This window comes from Siphateles boraxobius, unplaced genomic scaffold (assembly GCF_051911475.1).
Source record: "Siphateles boraxobius isolate OS27281-9 unplaced genomic scaffold, OSU_SipBor_1 5, whole genome shotgun sequence".
NCBI classification, from domain to species: domain Eukaryota; kingdom Metazoa; phylum Chordata; class Actinopteri; order Cypriniformes; family Leuciscidae; genus Siphateles; species Siphateles boraxobius.
Genome location: NW_027509141.1, coordinates 2722272 through 2746337, shown reverse-complemented (window position 1 = coordinate 2746337; position 24066 = coordinate 2722272). Strand labels below are relative to the sequence as shown.

The 24066-nt window shown below is 43.8% G+C and overlaps 2 protein-coding genes across 2 annotated transcripts in view; both read left to right on the top strand.

Annotated features, from left to right (window-relative positions):
• hoxc6b (homeobox C6b) overlaps positions 1-24066 on the top strand; it is a 357188-nt gene that overhangs the window by 23351 nt on the left and 309771 nt on the right. The window lies entirely within an intron of this gene.
• The window catches only part of rbms2a (RNA binding motif, single stranded interacting protein 2a), a 79172-nt gene that overhangs the window by 29167 nt on the left and 25939 nt on the right, over positions 1-24066 (top strand). Inside the window, exon 2 of the mRNA XM_077204500.1 lies at positions 4088-4248. Within this exon, the coding sequence (XP_077060615.1) occupies positions 4088-4248 (161 nt within the window). The remainder of the gene's footprint in view (positions 1-4087; positions 4249-24066) is intronic.

Below are 24066 nucleotides of genomic sequence, written 5' to 3'. Positions count from 1 at the left end.
CGTAGATAGGAATGGGTCGTGCGCACTTGGTACCGGAGTGTCGCGGGTTTTTGTAGTTAGTGATCTGATGTGTGGTATAAGAAAGTGGAGAAGAGTTCAAACTGCTATGTTTATTATTTATTCAAACTGCTACCCTTACACCTAGAAGGTTAAGTTCCCCTGCGGCTATTTTCTCCAACTTAAACCGATACCGTGACTATGCGCAGTTGCGCACGAATTGTCTATGCACTCGCGAGGTGTCTAGATTATGTGCATGACTTAGACGCTGGCAGACACAGCAGCAGTTGTTGGCAGGTATATTGATCATGAAATCAGAATTTTCTTATCTTGAATTATTCATTCATTCATATTCATTCATTCATTTATTTCACTTGTGGTTTAAGTCATCTAAAAAAAACAAAAATTTAGGGGGCCCCAAGCAGCCGCTTAGTTCGCTTATGCCTCGGGCCGGCCCTGCTCTCCGCCATCGTGCCAAATAAATTCAAAATGTATCACGGGCTATAGTATAGATCCGCGTATATTGAATTACATTTTACATAGGAATTTAACGAGGCTTTGAGGCAGAGTTTTTGCCTCGAGGAATTTTTGTAATCGAGTAACTCGAGGAATCGTTTCAGCCCTAAACTCAGTGTCTACTCCTCTTCACTCACATACCCTGCTTTAAAGCCATTACTCATGCAGTCAGTCATGTTTAAACTTTCATGACTGTGGCGAACAGGACGGCCGAGGGACGTGAGAGAACGGCGCGAGGCCGGTGGTGCGATTGCTAATGAGCAACACCTGTGAAGCACACCGGTCTCGCATCTCTCACGCAGGAGCGGGAGCATAAAGGGGGAGCGACGACGTTGATGATCGAGAGAGGAACAGGCCTGTATTTTAGTTTTGTTTTTTTGTATTTGTGTTTTATTTTAGCCAGCAGTCATCCGCGACGGGCTGCTGGCCGTTATGTTTATTTTAGGTAAGCCAGCAGTCGTCCGCGTGGGGCTGCTGGCGGTATTTTAGTTTGGTTTGTTTTATTTTAATAAAGTTTATTTGAATGTTCGCCGGTTCCCGCCTCCTTCTTCCCTGAACATTGCTACACTGGTGCCGAAACCCGGGAAGAGGGAGGAACGCGCTGTCAGAGAGCCCTCGCAGCTGTGGGGAATCCGTGGTGCCATCGAGCATGGTGCGCGAGTCGCCGCCGCTCGCCGTGGGCCGGAGCCTGCTGCCATCCGCTAGAAGGGGAGGAGCAGGGAGCGGGGGACTCGCGGCCATGGACGCTCGAGGCGGTGCGCTGGAGTGAGTTTCCGGTGGGACGGTCGAGCTCGTTTCCGGTGGGACGGTCGAGCTCGCTGCCGGCCGCTTGGGTATTGGAGGAGCGGCTGCCATCCGGGAGGGAGAGGAGGAGTCGCCGCCGCTCGCCTCGGGCCGGAGCCTGCTGCCGTCCACCAATGGAGGGGAGGAGCAGGGAGCGGGGGACTCCTACTGTCTGCCCAAGGCACCCGAGGAGCCGTCGCCGTCCACCGGGCGGCGGAGGAGTGTCGAGCCGTCCACCGAGGGCTACCCAGCGTCACCGCCAGGCACCGCGGAGAAGATCGCCCAGCTGGTGGAGGACCAGATGGCAGCGCTTTGTGGGAACCGGACCAATTTTTTATTTATTTTTCCTCTCTCCCCTCTCTCGATCTGTCGCTCCTCATGCTTCCGTCTCCGTTTCCCTCGGCTTGTCGGTCCATACCCCCCAGGGATCGCCGCCGCCGGGGGGGAGTAGGCACAGGCTCGTGGGTACCCCCCGGCCTGTGAGGGGCGATGGGGGTATGTGGCGAACAGGACGGCCGAGGGACGTGAGAGAATGGCGCGAGGCCGGTGGTGCGATTGCTAATGAGCAACACCTGTGAAGCACACCGGTCTCGCATCTATCACGGAGGAGCGGAAGCATAAAGGGGTAGCGACGACGTTGATGATGGAGAGAGGAACAGGCCTGTATTTTAGTTGAGTTTTGTGGTTTTGTATTTGTGTTTTATTTTAGCCAGCAGTCGTCCGCGAGGGGCTGCTGGCCGTTATGTTTATTTTAGGTAAGCCAGCAGTCGTCCGCGAGGGGCTGCTGGCGGTATTTTAGTTTGGTTTGTTTTATTTTAATAAAGTTTATTTGAATGTTCGCCGGTTCCCGCCTCCTTCTTCCCTGAACATTGCTACAATGACGTAATCAAACCTACTAAAGCGCATGCGTGTTAAAACGTAAACTACGTATTTGATATCAATGACGTCATCGTGCTACAGGCTGCAGCGAGGACTTCTTGGCTTTATTACCGGTGTCCCCTGATTCCCTTGATTAATGCCTGATACACGTGTGCTTTAAAGGGGGCATATCATGAAAATCAGACTTTTTCCGTGTTTAAGTGCTATAATCGCCTGAAAACGTGAAAAGTGAAACCCAGTTACTTTGTTTTGGTGAGCCTTTCTCTGCAAGCATGTCAAAAAATAAGACGATCTGATTTTGCTCCCCGTCTAACGTATGAAGTGGATTTATTATAATATAACAGGCTCTTAATCTGCACGTTTACACCTACAGCGACAGACGAGCACTGAACACTATTATAAAGAACTCAGGGAACTGTGTCAACTTATGTAAAAGATAATGAATTCGATGGGATGAATTAATGTAATTCCACAATAACTACATAAATGTATCCACTAACCAAATAGAAACGTCCACGTGCGTCTAAAAGTGAAACTCTTCGTGAGTCTCTCCGTAAGGCTGCACTCGCTACTGGTTATTTCTGAGATTTTGGATGAGTGAGATTGGCGTGTTTTGTTATTGTATCAGAAGCACATGTAGATGTTCATTTGTCTTCTGACAAACGGAGGCGGAGCAGCAGCTCATTTGTATTTAAAGGGACACACAAAAAACGGTGCGTTTTTGCTCACACAAAAAAAGGTGCAAATTTGAAAAGCTATAATAAACATTCTGGGGACACAATATGTTTATATTACATCATGTGGAAAGGACATAATATGTCACTTTTAAACCTTAGACCAGGGGTAGGCAAGTTCGGTCCTAGAGAGCCACTGTCCTGCAGAATTTAGTTCCAACCCTAATCAAACACACCTGAACAAGCTAATCAATGTCTTCAGGATTACTAAGGCTATAGGCAGGTGAGGTTTTTTTCAGTGTTTGAACCAAACTCTGCAGGACAGCGGCTCTCTAGGACCGAACTTGCCTACCCCTGCCTTAGACCAAGATGAACCACACATTTTTCTCTCCTTCACATTCAGTGCTGGTTCTTCTGTTGGCAGGCATCTGAAAGTTGCTTAATGTTATTATTGGAATGGAAGAGACAAAAGGTTAAGTCTACAAACTCATGGAGCAGAGGGGAAAGGAAACCATGGGATGTTGCAACTTACAGGATTTTGATTGTGTATTTGGGTGAACGGGATAGGATTTTTAGGATAATGTAATTTTTGTCTCTTTTTTTAGTCTTGCTTTCGGTTTTAATCAATTTTAATGCTGCATAAATAGATTCATTTAATGTGACATTCAAAAAATGCTGGTAAATTTTCAATTGCAATTACCTTTTTATTTCTAATCAACGATTTTTTCACTGCAAATTTTTGTCTTTGTAGTAGTTTTGTTAAAGTCCCCCATAGTCAATAATTTAAACCTTAAAACTCAGCTTTGATTACAAAAATTACATATTCCTTTTTTTTTCCTTTTAATTCTTCATGCCTTAAAATAGCTTGAATGTAACTCGACACCCTTGCCTCATTTAGTGTAAGTGGTTCTATGAATATGCAAATGAGCCCCGCCTCCACTCACTCACTCAGCTCAGAGATCCACTCGTTGATGATCACATGTTGATCTGATTGGTTACAAGGTTGTTTGTGACGTCAGAAACACCAGCGATATCAAACTGTGTTTTTGAGACTGTCTTTGGTTCACTGCAGTTTTAATGAGAAAATACTCAGCAATGCTGTCGACTTATGAATTTACACATGGTTTGTCTTAAAGCATATTAAAAACACCACATAGACACATAAACAACATTAAAAGCTTAAATATGAATAACATTTATTTGTTGTATAAGTATATATGTATTTTTTTTTTCAACAGCAAGCCTATGTGTCCTCCAGCCACCAGATGGCACTGTCCAGCCCCAACAGTAGCAGCGCAAGTAGTTTGGGAGGCGGGGAACAGCTGAGCAAAACAAACCTTTACATCCGTGGACTCCATCCTGGGACTACAGACCAAGACCTGGTCAAGCTCTGCCAACCGTAAGTCTCACTGATCTGTGTAGGCTATATAAGTCTAGCTAGCTTTGTTGTGCTCGTAATTTGTCAGCAATCATGTTACTTTAATCAGAATACATCTAAAAAGTAGTGATGGAGAAACATTTCACGCACACCAATGTGCAGTGGCTCGTTTTAACAGTACTCTCAGTTCCCTCCTTCAGGCGTTTACAGAGTCTGAGTGTCAGTACTACATTAAACTATCATATATATGTTGAGTATACAGGGCTCGCAAAATTTAAAAATCGCTGGTAGCTCTTCGGCCAGGCACTCTTCAGATTTTGGTAGCCCGAAATGAATTTTACTAGCCCAAATAAAAAGACAATTTTTAATGTAGAAAATTGGTTAGGAGTCAAAACATCAATCAAAAACTTTTTAAAAACACAAATATCAACAATTGGATATAAAATAATCAAATTAGAATCATCAATACAAATATGCATCTGGTTCTAACTGAAGTGAAATTTGTGTGACCAGTGTGGAACATGAATCAGTCTGTGGCTCAGCCCCCAATGAGGGTATGATTAAAAAAGTTAACACTTTAGTTTAGCGTCTAATGCTTACTATTAACTAGTTTCATTAACATGCAGATGGCAGGGTTTTATAATTTCTGAGGTCCCGGATGTGAGGTAGGCTAGTTAGGGGGGTTCGAGATAATTTTTATTTCTCTGATCTACATATCCCAAAAAATTGGATAACAATAACTTTAAAAACATGTCATGCAGCTGATTATTTTTCTCTCCTTATGCCAGTGAAGAAAGTAAACATAGGGTCAACTGATAGGTTGATGTATGAATCATTTTCTCAGACGCGTTAATTTACTGAAAGCTACTAGGAAAGCTAGGTAGCCTAACTAAGTTTATTAAATGCATTCACAATATATACACATTCATTATTGATCTTATTCCTAACACAGGGCCGTAGACAGGGCTTTATAATCAAAGAGGTCCTAAATTTAAGGTTGTCAGGGGGTTCGAATTTTTTATTTCTCTGATATGTGCATTTCAAGACATTTGAAGGCCAAAAAAGGATAAGAAATAGTTTTGAAACCATGTCAATGGCAGTAGATTATTTGTCAATACCTGCTCTCTCCTCATCTCCATCACTCTCTCTTTTTCTCTGTCTCCTCATTTTGCCCTGGTCTCTTTCCCTCCTAAAAATGAACTTTTTTAATTTACTGAAGGCTACATATTGTATTATATTAGTTCTCAACATGTACACATTCATTATTAATCTTGTGCCTAACATGATGCAAACGGCTTTAATGTTTCTTGTCACCTCACAATGACAGTACTAAACTAATTATTACATTAGGCCAACATGAATCACGTTACATGTTACGTTACATAGCCTATTTTCAGTATATTAGTTTGCCTGTTAATTTTTGTCATTCATTTAACATTTATGACCTAAAAAAACTGTCAAATATGAAATGTTTAGTTCAGCTACTTACATCTTATCTCGCACTTGACGACCATAAACTGAAGCGTCAGTCACTCTGGTAAAATTCGCGCTCAGCAGCTTCTGTGAACATATAGCCCGCCTATTTGATAGGTCATCTTTGATTTGATTGGTCATCTCAAATATTCTGACTTGACGAGCAGTGACAGACCAATGAGGCTAATATGAACACACACACACACACACACCCTGTCCTCTTTTCTGACGTGCACTCTGCTCGCGCGCCGCTGCGGATTGAAGATGAACGCGCTGAATCTGATTATAACAAGACTGAAGCGAGCACGAATTTGTGTAGCTTACACTTAATCACACATTTTTAGGGGGGCGAGGCAGAAGTTTAGGGGAATTTGATTACACTATTTCAGATAGCCCGTCGGGCAGGCCGGTTATGCATTTTGGTAGCCCGACTTAAAAACACAATAGCCCCGGGACGTCGGGCTAGCGATTTTGCTTTTGCGAGCCCTGGTATAATGTATAATAATCAAACGGGGGAATATTTGTGGGTCCTGATAATGCCAAATGTCTGATGTTACCAGTAAAAAGTGGCCTACATTATTTTAAATATATCTAGTCAGTGACAGAGTGCAAGCATATTCGTCTAAAATAATTCTGTATTTTCAGCTTCAGAATCAGGAATATTTGTCGATAGTACATTTAATCGATAAAACTTAACATTCGCAGCTTTTTGTTTTGTGCAAATGTTAGTTGTAATAATGTTGTGTTTATTTTGTGTAGGGCTATCTAAAAAGTAGTGATGGAGAAACAGAGTGTTTCAAAACCAAACGAAAAACCCATTGCTTCAAGTGATTCACTCTTATTGAACGACAGTCAAAACTGTGTAAATGCAACGAATACTCAGTCCAAACATACATAAAAGCACCTTTTGCAAACCAATCTACAAATCATTACAAACCATTACAACGAAATGTGTGTATAATATGTTCTTTATTAATTTGTAGGGCTTATTTTGTGTTTAATGGAGGATGTGGCTATTCAGGCTAACAAGAGACTATTTACTACAACTTTTCCTTTTTTATTATACAAATGTACCATTAAAAATGTCTACATTATGACTGAGTGTTACATCCACCAGCGGGAGTGCCCTTGAACCTCTGCCTGTTACTTGGATTACGATTCTGGATTAGCCAATAAAAGCTGTGTTTGGATCCTCAGGCTTTGTGTCTCAGAGCAGTTCATGACACTGAGATCAGGTAAACACCATACTTCATGGGCTGTGAACCGTTGCAAATTTGAAACCAACCCAATCTCATAATACAGTGCAACAATTTTGGCAAATTGGTGGTGAATTCCTATGAATTTGTATGATTTGAGTTATATGAAAACTTAATTTATATATAAATTAATGGAATACCATTGTCGGTAACAGTATAAAAAATGTTCGATATAGCGTTCGATATTTTCATTAAAATGTGTTCGCCCGTAGATCTTAGGGCGGTTCACATATCGCGTCTAAAAATGCGTCTGTCATGCAACCATGAACTGCGCTCTCCACATCATGTTGACTGAAGGTGCGTTCCATTCGACCGTGATTCATAAGTGGACTGCGAAGTTAAAGATGGCGCGACCATCACAACGTTGCGCAACATCGAATGGCAAACGTAATGAAAGCGTAACGAAACTGCGCTACTCATTATTTTGTGCTTCACGGACCGTTTATCAGTTCGGACGATCAACATCAGTGCAGCGCGAGCAGATCTGGATCAAGCGACACTGTCACTACAGCGCTGAGAGATCCAGTAAACAAAGCATTTGGACTCGCCACTGAAGTAATAACATCGCTGCTAGATCTAGTGAAAGCATTAAACTTTCTCCGTTATTAACGGATCAAACAGCGCTGACGTGGAAACCAGGAGAAACATTGTGCCATGAGTGAACTAGTTATAGGCTTTAAGTCCACAGATCAGCAACATTCACCATGGATTTACTGGAGTAAAGCCCAATTTATACTTCTGCGTCGAACTCATGCTAATTCGTAGGCTGTGCGTAGCGCGCGTACCCTTCGGCGTACCCTGACTTGCACCTCTCCAAAAATGTAACAACGCGTCAATTCTACGCGGACGCAAGCGCTGTGATTGGTCTGCTCAAACCGCTCCCTCGGGTTTCACATGCTCCCTCTTCGTGCGTCAACGCGGACAACGACGCAGAAGTATAAATTAAAACCAATGCGTAGTCTACGGCGTAAAGGCTCCGGCGTATGTCCGACGCAGAAGTCTAAATCAGCCTTGACGTGCACCTCTCCAAAAATGTAACAATGTGTCAATTCTACGCGGACGCAAGCGCTGTGATTGGTCTGCTCAAACCGCTCCCTCGGGTTTCACATGCTCCCTCTTTGCGCGTCAACGCGGACAACGACGCAGAAGTATAAATGAAAACCAACGCGTAGTCTATAGCGTAGAGGCTCCGCCGTAGGTCGGACGCAGAACTATAAATCAGCCTTAACACTCACTGTATCCATGGAAGTTTGGAAGAAATAGTAAAATGCTTTCAAGTACATCACACATCTTTTTCCAGCACTTCAAAACTCAAATATTATCAATTATTAACATAATTTGTTCATCCTTTAAAGATTACCCCCATTTATAAAACTAAATGTTTCAAGATGTAGGAAAAGATGTTGATCTACCTCAAAGTTTACCTTGATTGTTCTACATTTACACTTTTACATTGCATACATTTTGTAAACTTTTATTTAAGTTCAAGAGTTTCTTTAACATTTTCTTTTTTATCTTAATAGAAGACATAAAGAAGATTTTTTTTTTACATTTTTTTTTTGACGGGTATAGCTAATGTAATTTGTTGTTTGACTTAAAAAAAAAGATTATAAAAAATGTCAATAATTATCGATACCGAACGATATGAAACAATATATCGTGATTTGTGAATATATACACATATACATATATATATAAATATATATATATATTATAACTAAGAATGAATGTCCACCCCTAAACCTAACCCTCTGTGGATCTAGATTGTGTGTGTATGTATAAATACATAAACCTGATAAATTGTATTGCAGTCATATTTATTTTTGAACTTGTAGATAGTGTAACATGTTCCATATGTCATCTTAACAAGGACACTGAAAACAAAAGGGAAATAGAGCATGAATTGACATTAGAAAAAAATCTTCAGTGGGGACTTTGTCTTCTCACTTCAGAAGAGGTTCACATACACACACACACACACACACACACACACACACACACACACACACACACACACACACACACACACACACACACACACACACACACACACACACACACACACACACACACACACACACACTCACACACCAATGCTTTGAGGCTCCTTTAAGCACTCTTTTCTCTTTTAGGACAACTTGTATTGGGATACACATGTATGTGATATCTTTTTGTTTAATCTTGAGAACCCTTTAAGTCTGCTTGTTAATGTGTTTATAGTCTAGAGATCTCAAGATCAGATGTAACTTTGAGTATGTTTTGTTGAGCAAACTACAGTAGGCTTTCAGGTTTGGACTCGAGCCATTTGTGGTTCAAAAGAGGAAACATGAGGGTAAATTCAGGAGACATAAATCAAATAGGAGTGGCATAAAGGAAATGCTTTGTTTTCTTGTGATGAGCTTTATTAGAAGAGCTTTATTATAAAATGTTACGCCATGCAACTTTACAAAGACTTTCAGCTAATTCCAGTATGTGAACCAGTTTTGGTTCTTGAATCTGAGTGGCTAAGAGCCTTTTTCTAGCCATGCAATTTTCTACTACCGTAATATAACAGAGAAACCGCTTCACAATTTGTATCATGCCGCTTGTTTCTGCCGGATCTATACTGTCAGCATTTCTCATAGCAAGTACTATAGTAGCAAATACTACAGTTATTTTGTCACGAAATGCAGTTTTAAGAGAATGTCGTGGTTAAGACCTTAAATATGCTATTTATATAAGCATATAGCGCCCATTTGAAAATCAGTTTAGACGTTTTCGGAGATGTTAGCTTCAGGCCGTTCTGCGCTCACATACCCGCCGAGAACAGCTTTATCTCAGTCAGTCTTATTCTTGTTCATTTAAATATTATTACATAAATATTATTTTATATAAATAAAATGCTGTATTTGGTACTGAGAAAGGGTCCGTTAGTGATTGTGATTTCGACTTTAGTGAAAGTTATGTTATTACACCATTAAATTGGCAGGAAAGACTGTCTTTACGTGTGAGTCAGTACCAAATACTTTTATATTGAAAGGAACTGAAACAAGGTTGTAAACAAGGACATTATTTTTACTTGAAGCAACACTTTGTAAGACACAATCGATTGATTAGCACTATTGTGGGAAATTCCCGTAGCTGTTACTAAAGGATACTAAGATATTGCTTTCCTCAGCAGACATTCAAACTGATTTTTTTTATTATGAATATAAGATTGATCTGAAGAATGAATGCTATATCAGATGCGGGTAACACAATCGCTTAGTCGATCACTCTCTCATACTCTACTCTACATAATACAATAAGCTTCAGTGAAGCGACTCAACTTTGCTAGTTCATAAGTGACGGTGGAAGGTAGTTCTGTTTCTTATTTATTTACACTTGTGCCATTGAACTGTTGTATAAAAGTAAAATCAGACTCCTACTCGTATGTTTACACATATCATTTGGGTCCGTTTTTTTTTTTACAGTAGGTTTGTGAGGTTTTGTGTAGTGTAAGTTAACACTGTACATCTACACATGAGAAGCTTTGCATGTTTATATTCTCGCTAAACTTGATTGTTTGTGCTTTGAATACGAACAGTAAACCCTATAGCTCTCAAGTAAGTAAATTGTGCCACAGTATACCATCATTTGACAGATCTCTAGAGGCTGAGAACTGGTTTTGCTTCTGCAAGTCAAGACCAATCTTGTTTAGACCCTATCATTAATGTTTAAACAGACACATTCTTCATTTCAGTTCAGATGTGGGACAGCGCTTGCACGAGGGCAGGATAAGGTGCTGACGCTTTGCTTCTGCTGGACATGAACTGGAAAAAGCAGTGCAACGCTTTTAAACCTTTCTGAGAAAAAAATGACTCCATACACTAATGCTGATTTTCCACAAACATCAGCACAGCCATATTTAGGCTATGGAAAACTCCAGACGACAGTCCTCTGTTTCTAGAAACGCAGAGCTATACTTTTGACACATTTGACTGAATTTGTTTCTCACTATCCTCAAAGTGGCTTGTGTTTAAAGGGGTGAAATTGTTTTATAGATAAATAACTGGAATAAATTGGAAGACCAGCCAACAAGTGTCTAGGATACATGTGAACTCCTTCAGTCAATACTATACAATATATATATATATATATATATATATATATATATATATATATATATATATATATATATATATATATATATATTTAAAAGCATCCCAGGGTTCATCTTATGAAGTGGAGTGAGAGAATGAACAGAGTTTGCAAAGCTTTTTGACTGGTATGTAGTAAAAGCAAGTTCATTGGCATTATTTGTTACATAAAGCAAGTCAGTTTTGCTTTCTATTTCCCTGCTGTAGTCTCGTCTGGTTTCATATGCATTTCTGTAAGATTATAAGAGTCTGTTCCTGATCCACCCAGTTTTCCCCCCGCTGGTAGACTGTATGTTAAGAGGGGAGTTTACAGTCATTTCATGATGCTATAATATGTGTAAAAGCTCTCCGTTTATGGCCTCACATGCTGTCTAGCCAACAGGTAAATGAGTGATCTTTTCCTACTATATGAAGGATGAAACTTTACCAGAGTAAAACAAAACTGCGTTTATGATTTGCTTTGGTGTGTAGTTGGATAAATGTGTGCGTCATGGACTTCTGTCACAGCTTAATATGCAGAGACAACTAAATAAACCGTTCATAAGTGAAACACTGTGGCTCTGTGGTGCCTTCAACACTCGTTTTGTGTGAGCAGTCCCACATATCAACCGGATGTTGCCAAACCTGTTTTAAAACATTCATAATTTGTGCATTTTCTTGTTTTAGCTACGTAAGGACAGATATACTCTTTAATTTGTTGTGTGGCATGTAATATCTCTCATCAAAAATGATCAGCATGATTCTTTGAATTTTTTGCTGTAACTGCATCTGCCAGTATCAAACAGGATGGCGCTTTCTGCCATCCCGGTTGCCTTTCCGTGAAGTTTGTGGAGCGCGTCACAAAAATCAACTCAGCGTAAAGGCTACTAGCAAGCTCTTGCCTGCATCTGAACTCTTGTTTTAAGTTGGTGTGTAGATAATCTCTTGTTCTTCTGCTCTTTTTCCTGTTGTTTCGGTTAGCAAACAGCGGTGCATTACCGCGAGCGCCCCCTTCTGGACTGGAGTGTGGATCGCCTGTGACTTACTGTATTCGTCGTCTGACTGTATGCACCGAACCACGAGGGTTCGGGACGAATACATGTACCAATACACCTCTAATAAAAAGCTAGCCTGCTAAATAAAATATCTGAATATCACTTAAGAGATTGATTGCAATTTTGTTGGACATACCAAAATAAATGCCTAAAACAATTTTGTCTAAAATCTATCATATAAGTTTATTTTGTGAAAATAAATTATGATTTGACTAACAATTTATATTTTTTAATATACTGATCAGTTTCAAGAAATAAAATTATCACTCATTACATATCAATATTCTTCATACTTAACAGTACTTTATTAATTGTGCCCAACTTCAAAATCAGAAGGAATCTGAATTTGCATTGAACGATATAAGAAGAGAGTAAATGTTCAAATGAAGTGTTTTGTTTTGCACAGGTTTAATATGAGGAGAGTTCTGTTAGTGTTTAATGTTCTGTTATGTTGCGATTTCACGAGTTCACACTTACCAATGATCAGAGAATAAAAAAGGTTATGCGTATTTGGCGTGTTGTCCGGGGGGAGGGCTCCGAGCTCGGAAATTGGGCCCGAACCCAGAGTACTCCCCCGTATCTCTGTTTAGGAAGATAACTAGGCAAGTGTGAAGAGATGGGATGGTGGAGGGATGCTGAAAACTGCCGAGGAATATGGGTGAGTTGACTGTGTGTATTTATAGGCTTTATTTGTGCTGATTGAGTGGACCAGTTGATTACTGATTGCTGACAGCTGGCTGACTTGATTGTTTGATCATTAGAACGTGTTCCTCCCGAACCTTGTTAATAAAACATCAATTAAAGGGATTTCTTTAATGTTGGCGTTAACATTGTGGTGAGAGTATTTGGTTCAGTCGAGGAAGAGATGCTTCTTTATTTTAAAAGTAATAACTCTTTGCTAGTTGTTCGCTATTAGTTAACTAAAATATGTGTTCTTTTTTTAGTGGATTCAAATGATGCAAGTTCACATTCCTTAATATTCTTCTTTAAATCGATTTCTTTAACGGATTTGAGTTAACTTACAGTTTAAAAATAAAGGTTCTTTATTGGCATCGATGGTTTCATCAACCTTTAGCATCCATGGAAACTTTCCATTAATAAAAGGTTCTTTATAGTGGAAAACGTCTTTGGTTACGTATGTAACCCTCACTCCTGAGTAGGGAACGGAGACGTTACGTCGGATGACGATGAAATGGGGTTTCGCTTAGAAAGCCTATCAACTTCGAGTATTACAAAACGAGCCAATGGCAAAGAAAAACGAGGACGCCGGCAACATGCAGATATGTTTCGTCGCTGAGGAGCCAAGACTGAGCTCAGGTGATCCCCGCGGTACAGCGGAAAGTGGCAGGCAGACGTAATGTCTCCGTTCCCTACTCAGGGAACGAGGGTTACATGCGTAACCAAAGACGTTCCCTTTCGTTGTCACTCCGCGTTATGTCGGATGACGACGAAATGGGGTTACCAGTCTAATCACGCCACCTTCTCAGCTGTCTTCCAGTGCCCTGCGTAAATCGAGATCCCTGTCGTAGACTGGACGAAGGACTCCATTTATCACAGGAATACCAAGGTACACTGGGAAGCATATCCCAAGCTAGGGGAAGTATGCAATAAATGCCAACCCGGAGGGGGGGGGGGGGGGGGGGGGGGGGGGACTTAGAGAATACACATATGACCCGAAGGAAACATATGGAGAACACTGGGGTGTCCAGCCGCAGGTGGAATATTTAAACCCCAGGGGTGGCAAGGTGGCTTGCCAAGGGAAAGACACACGCTCAGAGAGGCTTACAGTGGAAATACACATGTGGGGGTCGCTCAGGGAGGGACCCTGCACACGGGAGGCACCTAGCCGACGCGCAGGCAATAGACACTGGCGCCGACGTGAGGAGTGCTGGAGGAACTCAGGGCTTCCGGGGAAGCTCACCTGAGGAGAATATCGCACGTATCCAGTCCGTGGAGTGGAATGGCGAGCAAGCGAAGACACCTGAGCGGGTCCGGTACTAGCTGGTTGAAGCGAGTACACGAGAGGACACTGGCTCCACTCTGAGATTATAGAATCTGGCCAATGTGTAGGTGTCGCCCAGCCTGCAGCTCTGCAGATGTCTGTTAGCGAGGCGCCATGCGCTAGAGCCCAAGAGGACGCCACACTCCGGGTGGAGTGGGCAGTCACACCAAGGGGGCACGGTCGACCTTGCTGCTGGTATGCCAAAGCAATGGCGTCCACTATCCAGTGAGACAACCTTTGCTTGGAGAGAGCCTTTCCCTTCAGTTTCCCACCATAACAGACAAAGAGATGGTCTGAGGTCCTGAAACACTGCGTTCTGTCTACATAGGCGCGGAGAGCGCGACTGGACAGAGCAGTGCCAAGGCTGGGTCTGCCTCCTCCGGGGGCAGCGCTTGCAGGTTCACCACCAGGTCCCGGAAGGGAGTGGTGGGAACCTTGGGCACGTATCCAGGCCGGGTCTCAGGAACACGTAGAGTAAGCCGGCCCGAATTCCAGGCACGCTTCGTCAACGGAGAATGCGTGCAGGTCCCCTACCCTCTTGATGGAGGCCAGTGCAACCAGGAGCGCTGTCATCATAGACAGGAACTTAAGCTCGACTGATTGCAGAGGCTCAAAGAGCACTCTGCAGGGCAGTTAGAACCACTGAGAGGTCCCAAGAGGGAACGAGAGGAGGGCGAGGCGGATTTAGTCTCCTCGCTCCTCTCAGGAACCTGATGACCAGGTCGTGCTTCCCCACCGACTTACCTTCGATGAGGTCATGGTGTGCGGCAATGGCGGCAACATAGACCTTCAGGGTGGAGGGAGACAGCCTTCGCTCCAACCCCTGTTGAAGGAAGGAAAGCACAACGCTGATCGAGCATCTCCAGGGGTCTTCTCAGTGAGAAGAGCACCAGCTGACGAAGAGGTTCCACTTCAACGCATAGACGTGTCTCGTGGACGACGCTCTAGCGGAAGTGAAGGTAGCCACCACCGCTGGTGGTAGGGTACTCAAACCGGCCTCGTCCCATCCAGGAGCCACACGTGGAGGTTCCAAAGATCGGGACGAGGGTGCCATAGGGTCCCCCGTCCCTGAGAAAGAAGGTTCTTCCTCAGAGGGATCGGCCAGGGAGGTGCTGTCGCGCGGAGTACTAGTTCGGAGAACCAGGTCCAGTTGGGCCAGTAAGGCGCAACCAGAATGACCTGCTCCTCGTCCTCCCTGACCTTGCGCAAGGTCTGCGTAAGAAGGCTCACTGGGGAAAATAAAACTGGACGCAATGGGTCGAGTCGTGAGAGGCAAACAGATCTATCTGTGCGTCCCCGAACTGGTCCCAAATCAGCTGAACCGACTGGGGCTGGAGTCGCCATTCTCCATGGAGGGGCTGAAGCCGTGAGAGCTCGTCGGCTGCACAGTTCAGCGCTCCGGGAATTAAATGGCTCGAAGCGACCTCAGATGCTCCCAGCCCGTGGTGGAGGCATCTGTTGAGACAACAACATGCCGGGAAGCTCTTTCCAGGGGGACACCCGCCCTGAGAAAACTGAGGTTCGACCACGGGGTGAAGAACTGACGGCAGGTCGGAGTGACTGGTACTCGGAGCATGCCTTGTTGCCATGCCCACCTCGGGACTCGGTCGCGAAGCCAAAGCTGAAGCGGTCTCATATGAAGCAATCCGAGCGGCGTGACCGCGGCTGCAGATGCCATATGCCCAAGTTTCAGTTGAACCGCACTCTTGCCCTCGAATTGTCTCAGGCAAGTCAGCAGTGACTGCGCGCTCGCTCGTAAGCTGCGCGGACATGGCGACAGAGTCGATGTCCATACCGAGAAAAGAGATCCTCTGCACGGGGCAAAGTTTGCTCTTCTCCCAGTTGACCCGAAGGCCCAGACGAGCTAGGTGCCGGAGCACTAGGTCCCTGTGTTCGCAAACCCGATCTCGAGAGTGAGCTAGAATCAGCCAGTCATCGATATAACTCAGGATGCGAACCCCGTGTTCCCAAAAGGGAACAAGGGCAGCCTTGGCGACCTTCGTGAAGATGCGAGGAAACAGGGCTAGCCCGAAAGGGAGAACCGCATACTGGTATGCCTGCCCCTTGAAAGCAAACCGTAGGAACGGTCTGTGTCGAGGAAAAATGGAGACATGAAAGTAGGCGTCCTTCAGGTCGATCGCTGCAGCCAATCCTGGGGCTTTACGCATTCGAAAACGCGTTTGGCAGTGAGTATCTTGAACGGCATCCTGTGAAGGGAGCGGTTCAGCACGCGCAAGTCCAGGATAGGCCGTAGCCCACCGGTTTTCTTGGGGACAATGAAGTAGGGGCTATAGAAGCCGGACCTCATCTCGGCTGGAGGGACAGTCTCGATTGCACCCTTCGCCAGCAGGATGGCAATCTCTGCTCTCATGATGGGGGCATAGCCACCGATCAAAGTGGAGCGGACTCCCCAAGCGGGGAGGAGACCGTGCGAATTGAATCGCATAGCCGATGGTCCACGTGGCCTGATGGTCCACGTGACCCAGCGGGACAGACGGGGAAGCTCTAACCAGGCTCCCAGGAACTGAACCAGCGGGGTCATGCGAACCACAGGCCTCCCCCCAGAGGGGCAGCGAAGCGGAGTAACTGGCCCAGACGTGGACGGCATAGCGGCCCGATGTGGGGGCACAGTTAGCAACCGCGCCCTGGCAGAGGGGGCCAGGGGAGGACCAGGCTGGTCGTACCGCGGGGCCTGCTCTGCCAGGGGTCTGGCGACAGAGGGGGACAGGGGCGAAAGGGGTCCGTGGACGGCACACTGTGTCAACCACCTCTGGGACAGAGGGGGACGAGGAGAGCACGGCTTGTGGGCGGCGCTCTGTGTCGTCCGAGAACTCTGTGTGCTCAGAGACGGGAGAGTCAGTTCTTTGGAGAATAAGGATTCTTCCCCGGCCCTCCACCGGGGAAAGGAGTGGTCCTGCTACCAACTCCTGGAAAGAACTGAGTCCCATCTCTGAGGAGCCCATCTCAAGAGCGCCGCTTAACCCGGCGTGTAGCGGGGGGCGGGGCTGGAGAGGGCTGTGGCGTCCGACCGCGGCCCCCAGAGCCGGCCCGGATGAACGGGCGCGGTGGGAGCCGCGGGAGAATCAACGTCAGTCTGCTCATGGGCGGCTGAGAGCTGTTGGCAAGCCCTCACCCGCACCGCTGAAGAGGCCAACCTGGGATATTGGATTGTCGGACAGACAGGTCCGCGCGACATCAAGCACATCAGACAGGTGCAGCCACAGAATGGTGAGCATCACCTGACCCAGGGAGCGTAGGGCCACTTTCGTCGCTCGGAGAGCAAGGTCAGTGGCGGCGCGCAGCTCAGTGAAGAGCCCTGGGTCAGTCCCGTCCTCGTGCAGGTCCATGAGCATCTGGGTCAGGTAGACCAGCAGAATGACCATGGCATGCAGTGAGGCGGCTGCCAGTCCCGTGGCGCTATAGGATCTCGCCACAAGCATAGACGAAAAACTACAGGCCACGGACGGGTGCTTAGGATTGCGCGGAGAAGAAGCACTCTGAGGACACATAGCATTGCAACAGAGCGTTGAGCCGGGGGGACCCCAGTGTACCCATGGGCAGCGGCCCCATCGAGGGGAGGAAAGGTGGATGAGATCAGCGAGCGGTCCCGAGAAGACAAGGGGGTCTTCTAGGACTTCGAGATCTCATCATGCACGTCCGGGAAGAAAGGTATTGGGGTTTGCCGTGGACAAGGGTCGGCGGCCTTACCCAAAAACCAATCGTCCCGGGAAATCATGGCCGTCATCTCCGGATCAGACTCAGGCACAGCCGTATGCACCAGAAGGTGGCAGCTGTGACGAGTCGTCACTTCCAGGAAAATCAAACCCACCTTGTGAAGCTGCTACAAACATAGTATCATCCTCTGTCGCTTCAAATGAAACACACGGGCCACCAGAGGGTAGACCCGTGGGAATCACCTGTTCACTAGCGGGCACCGTCATTGAAGAGGGGGGCAGGGGTCGCGGACACATAGTCGGCGCTTTGTTCCAGACCGTCCCTCAGGTCACCCTGGCCACCAGCCGAAGATCGGGGGGTGGATGAGGGGACTCTCACTCATGTGAGTTTTTTTCACAGTGTGAAGAACATTTCACAAAAACAAAAATCAGTTCCCTTTCGCTCCCTTTCGTTGTCACCGAGTCTCGACCTTAATGACGCGATGGTCATGTTCCCACGGAGAAAACATGAGTCATCCACGAGCGCTGCTCTAGCATGATCAAGCCCAAACATACTAGACAACGCTCGTGCCCCTCAGAGTCCGATACCAAGCTACCCCACCATTCATTTTTTTTTTTTTTTTTAAATGCATGGGCGAGCTGTCTTTAAAAAGACGTGCCGCGTGCGAGCTCTCTTTGTGAGAGAAAACTCAAGTGTTGAAGCACACGGGTGGACACGCACTGTCTGACAAACCACTGCAGAGATAAGCAGGAAGCATGCGCTTGCCGTTGATCGCCGTCACACCAACACTCGAGGTACTCGTTTGTAAAGCTGACAATTCAGAGATGGCTTGTGGAGAGAAGAATAAACTTGGCTCCAAAGCAAAAACATATCTGCATGTTGCCGGCGTCCTCCTTTTCTACCCACGAGGTAGGGCGGAGATACGCTATGCAAATTCCGCAGACCCATGGCATTTCTTTGCCAATGGCTCGTTTTATAATACTCGAAGTTGATAGGCTTTCTAAGCGAAACCCCATTTCGTCGTCAACCGACGTAACTCGGAGTGACAACGAAAGGGAACTGATTTTTGTTTTTGTGAAATGTTCTTCACACTGTGAAAAAAATGGTTATTTTAGGAACCAATAACTGATAGGTTCTTTGAGGAACCAAAGATGGTTCGTCTAAATCAGGGCTATTCAATTAGCTTCATTCGAGGGCCGGATTATTAAATCGAAAAGTTGAGGTGGGCCGATGGGTTTAGCTTATTTATTGAAACATAACAGTATCAATAAGTAAGCTAAAGTAAACATAAAAGTATTGTTTTTACTTGGAAATGTGGAACCCAACAGTATGCAGATTTATCAGACCATAATAAATAACTTATTTACAGCTATGTACAAATATATGAATTATACAAGATCATAGCTATTGGTAAGAATTATTTTATTAATAATTATTATAGGCTTAAATTAAAATATTCTGACAGTGAGACTTCGTAACCATAGGTAAAACCATGCATGGCTACTCACTCACTCACTCACTCACACTGTATAAAAAATGCCTGAACATGTAAAAAATATACACACAATTAATTATATATTTCTCCAGCCCCCTAATAAATCTAATGCAATATAAATGACTATAACATAGTATTCAATATAAATATTCCACATTTCTGCCCAAACCATGGTAAATTACTACAGTACATTCATGGTAAATGTTTGTAAGGGTGGTGATTAGGGATTTAGTCTTCTAACTTCGTTCATGGCACAATGTTTCTGCTATTTACCTCATCAGTCGTGTTGGGAATGTTGAGGCTGTTTCATCCGATTTAAAACTAGTTAAAATCATTGAGTGATTTGTGGTTTGTAACAGAGAGATGTGTCAGGTTGAAACACTTCTCACTGGATGTTGCAATGCTGTTTAATAATAGTATCCGGGACCGGGAGTAAACAACTCCTTTAAGCTTGCGTTCTGTTATCCACTGGGCCGTGCTGCGTAGTTCAAAGTAAACTAGTGAAACAACTGAAAACGGCGCTATTTGTTCTCTATTTGTTCTTACTGACCGAGAAATAGCTTTAGATGATTCAGTGACAGAAAGGTCCGAACGAATCCGAATCGTTTCAGACCGTTATGCAAGCGCGTTTGGCCAATTCATGGAAAGGAAGTAATCGAACCAAAGAATTAAATCAGGAATGATTTAATCAGGAATGATTGATATCGCTGGCTCAGTCGACAGAAATACGGGACACACACATAATAACTGCTGAAATATTTGGACTGAAAACGTTTCTCAGGTCAGTTGGAGCGCTCATGGTACACACACAGTGCGTATAGCCGTACAGCTGCAGGCGCCACTGCGGTCACGCGCATATCTAACCAAATTTAGCCGCACAGCCAGGAAAAGAAGAGGAGGGAGGTTGGGGTGCCCTCGGGCCATAGGGAGATGATTGGCGGGCCGGACCTGGCCCGCAGGCCGCCAATTGAATAGCCCGGGTCTATATCATCACTGTGAAAACCCAGTTTCGTAACCCATTGGATTTTATAGTGTATCAGTTTTAGTTGTCATAGCTCTAAATGTAGTTATTCAGATCTACTTAAATTTTTTACTTGCGTTTACTTAATTCACTGAAGTTAATAATTTCAGTGATTTCACAACTTTAACATTTACTCAAAATCTTTAAATGTAAAAAATGTTTACATTTTTACAGAAACGCCTCTACTTTTAAACAAAGAAAGCTGTTTTATTCTAGCTTCATGCTTTATTTGTTATTAACACTTGAATGTGGGTAAGTTTAATTGCTTCTATCGCTTGTTTCTGCTCCTTTTTTGCCTGTGTTTTGATCAGGAGATTCTCTTTCAGAAGATGCGTAATAGCGCCCCCTACCATATAACAGTAAAAACATGGGAAAGCCAGAAAATTACATCAACGGCAGGGAAAAAGTTAAATCCATTGACTTTAGAGCAATACAGTCTAATCACTCTTAAAAATAAAGGTTCCAAAAGGTGGTTTTCACAGTGATAGTAGAACCAGTGTTGGTTCCTCAAAGAACCTTGCAGTGATCAGTTCTTAAAGGGGCATTCGGCAACAATTTAAACTCAATAAAACCGTTTGGAAAAAAAGAAATCATTTGGATGGTTTAGTAACCTGTTCTGGTGAGAATGGTGACTTTCCTCGCTCCCCCAAACGTTCCTAGGTGGAAAACCAACCTTGCAACATGAGGATTAACGTCCCGGTAGGTTGGAAATAGGAAGTCTTGTGAGAAGCGAGAACGAGCGAGAAACACAAACTGCTTTACGGCAATTCGACATAAACACACACGCCGCCCTCAATGTGTGTGATGTATTACCCACCTCGGTAGACACACTCCACACGATAAAATATTAGACTATTCGGCCGGCTCCGATAATAACAAATGCACATGAGCAGCGGTAGAAAGGGGGAGGAGGGCCGCAAGTGAGTTTTTATATGACATTGTTGTGAAATATACGCATCACAGCTGTAGGGGGAGCTCGTTGAGAAAACATGCGACAACAAAAGTGAAAATCAGCGAAGAAATAGCTAGAGTTGCCGACTGCCCTTTTAAAAAAAAAATTTTTTCTCAGTGTGAAGAACATTATAAAAACCCTTTTCCAGTATAAAGAACCTTTGTGTAATGGAAAGGTTCTATGGATGTTAAAGGTTCCTCATGGAACCATCAATGCCACTAAAGAACCTTTATTCTGAAGTCTACTGTGGACTTAGAGTGAACGGCAGGCACTGGACTGGAGTAAAGCGATCGCAGGGTGAGAGAAGTGAGGAAGTGTCAGCAGTGGAAATTCTGTAAAGGGGAAACAAACACAAGAGCATGTGAAGGATAGGACGCCATCAGTGCTAACTGGGTCATGGTTGAACACACACACACACAGAGATGTCTCAATGTAAAAGTCGGATAGGTGTTTAACTGATGCCCTTTGAACTGTTCATTATGGATGTTTGTCTCAGTCTACATCTTAAGTCACTTCCTCTTTTTGTTGCACTGACTGATGTTATTTTTTGCTCCCTTTACCCTCTCAGTTATCATATTCTCACGCTGATAATGTGATACTCAAACCTCTAGCATCCCATCCTGTTAAAGTCCCTGTAAAGGCAATTTAAAAAAAAATTCTAAACACATTATAAATGTTAGAAATGTATTGCTAAAACATATTACAAAGACTGTGAACTGTGAAGTACTGAATTGTGGAGTTAGACCATTAAACAGTTTTTCACCATTGCTATTTTCCGGATTTTTTGGGTGGGTCTAAAACGGGGCTCGATGATGCACTGGAGTCCCTGAGCTTCTGGACACGCCCCTACTTGATGACGCACTGGAGCCACAGAGGCTGGCTGCTCCCCTAACAATATAGATAGAGCACATTCACATCAGTTTGCCGCTCAATCGCTATTTACTGTCAGTATCATTATTCATTAGTTACTAAAGCCTTACAGTTACAATCTGGATGCGGTCACGTACAAATCAGATCAGTGTCCTTATTTACATTTCCGAAAAACGATCACATCAAGAAGAGGTGGATTAATTTTGTGAAGAGCTTCTTTGATGGAGAGCTGAGGAAGACCGCAAACACCCGCCTCTGTAGTGATTATTTTACACGGGATAGTTTTATAAACTTTCATCGGAGACAACTGGGATTCACTGATAATCCGCTGTTACTGGTGAATGGGGCCGAACCGACTATCTCCCGCCTCGGCCTTCATCCTCCCGTCGCGCCGACAACTGGTGAGTGCTTCCCGAGTGGGTGTGGTTTCAGCGCAGACAACGGACACGCCCCCAGCGTTTGAGAGCATTTTGTCAAGATTTTGATAGCTTATCTTATGTACTTGCCGGCTTTTTTTATCATTCAAATTTGGTTGGGTGGCTAATAACACATTTTTCTGTGGTGTGACAAACTCAGAACACATACTTAAGTTTGACTTTACAGGGACTTTAAAGTCCCCCCGTAGACAATAATTGTATCCCTTAAAACTCAAAATGACATATTTAAACGTTATTTCCTTGAAAATAAATTATTCATGCCTTAAAATAGCTTGAATGTAACTCTACACCCTTGCCTCATTAAGTATGCGCAGCTCTATGAATATGCAAATAAGCCCCGCCTCCACTCACTCGCTCAGAGATCAACTCGTTGACGATCACACGTTGATCTGATTGGTTACAAGGTAGTTTGAGGTGTCAGAAACACCAGCGATTTCAAAGCGTGTTTTTGAGACTGTCTTTGGTTTACTGCAGTTTTAATGATAAAATACTCAGCAATGCTGTCGACTTATGAATTTACACATGGTTTGTCTTAAAGCATATTAAAAAACATCACATAGACACATAAACAACATTAAAGGCTGGATTTCCACCACAGGGGGATTTTAATAATTTGTTCAGAAAATGATGTCACTGTGATAACTGCATTTTATCTAATTTATTTTAACAGATTTTGCCACTTTAAAGAAAATAGCTATTTTTTATTAAATAAATAGTTCGCCCAAAGTTAAAAAATAATGTCTCACCCTAATGTATTTCCAAACCCGTATACAGTGTGTTATCAGTTAACACTGGCCATTTCTTTTTTGTTAACTTTGGTTATATACATTGATTTGCTGCTTCAAAAAAACAAAAACACACTGTATCCTCCTCTTTCCTGACGAGCCGACTGTGTTCTGGATTATGGGAGGCGCTTCCGGTTTGGGGAAGTTCCACTCAAAAAGACTGAAACAAATCATTTCAGATCATAAGGTTGTGCTACAAATAATCCTTATCTCAGAGTTTGACTGAATGAGCTGTCAAGTATCAGACGTCAGGAGAATATCGTAACGCTTGGTATTTCAACAGGGTATGACTATCACAAGAATATCTGTGGCAAGAGCATTTTGCATTCTTTTCCTTCTGATTATTATAATTTTTTCTTTGGATTCTGCTGTAGCAGTATGAAAACAGACAACATACTGTGCATTTGTGGTCTGTTCTCCTGATCTAATTTACGATATATCCAAATAATTCACTGGACTGCTTTCCAGGTTTGTTTTCACACGGATGCTTTAAAATGTAATTGTCTCCTCTTTCAACTTCTGATCCTATTAGCAGTGTTTACTTGAATGTTTCTAAAGCAGGTTGTGCTTGCTGTGCAAACATATTACAAGATAATGTATAACATACATTACATTGACTTCAGTTTCTACATTGAAAGAGAGCATTTAGTAAGATGCTTAAAGGGAGAGTTCACCCAAAAATGAAAATTCTGTCAGTATTTACTCTCCCTCATGTTGTTCC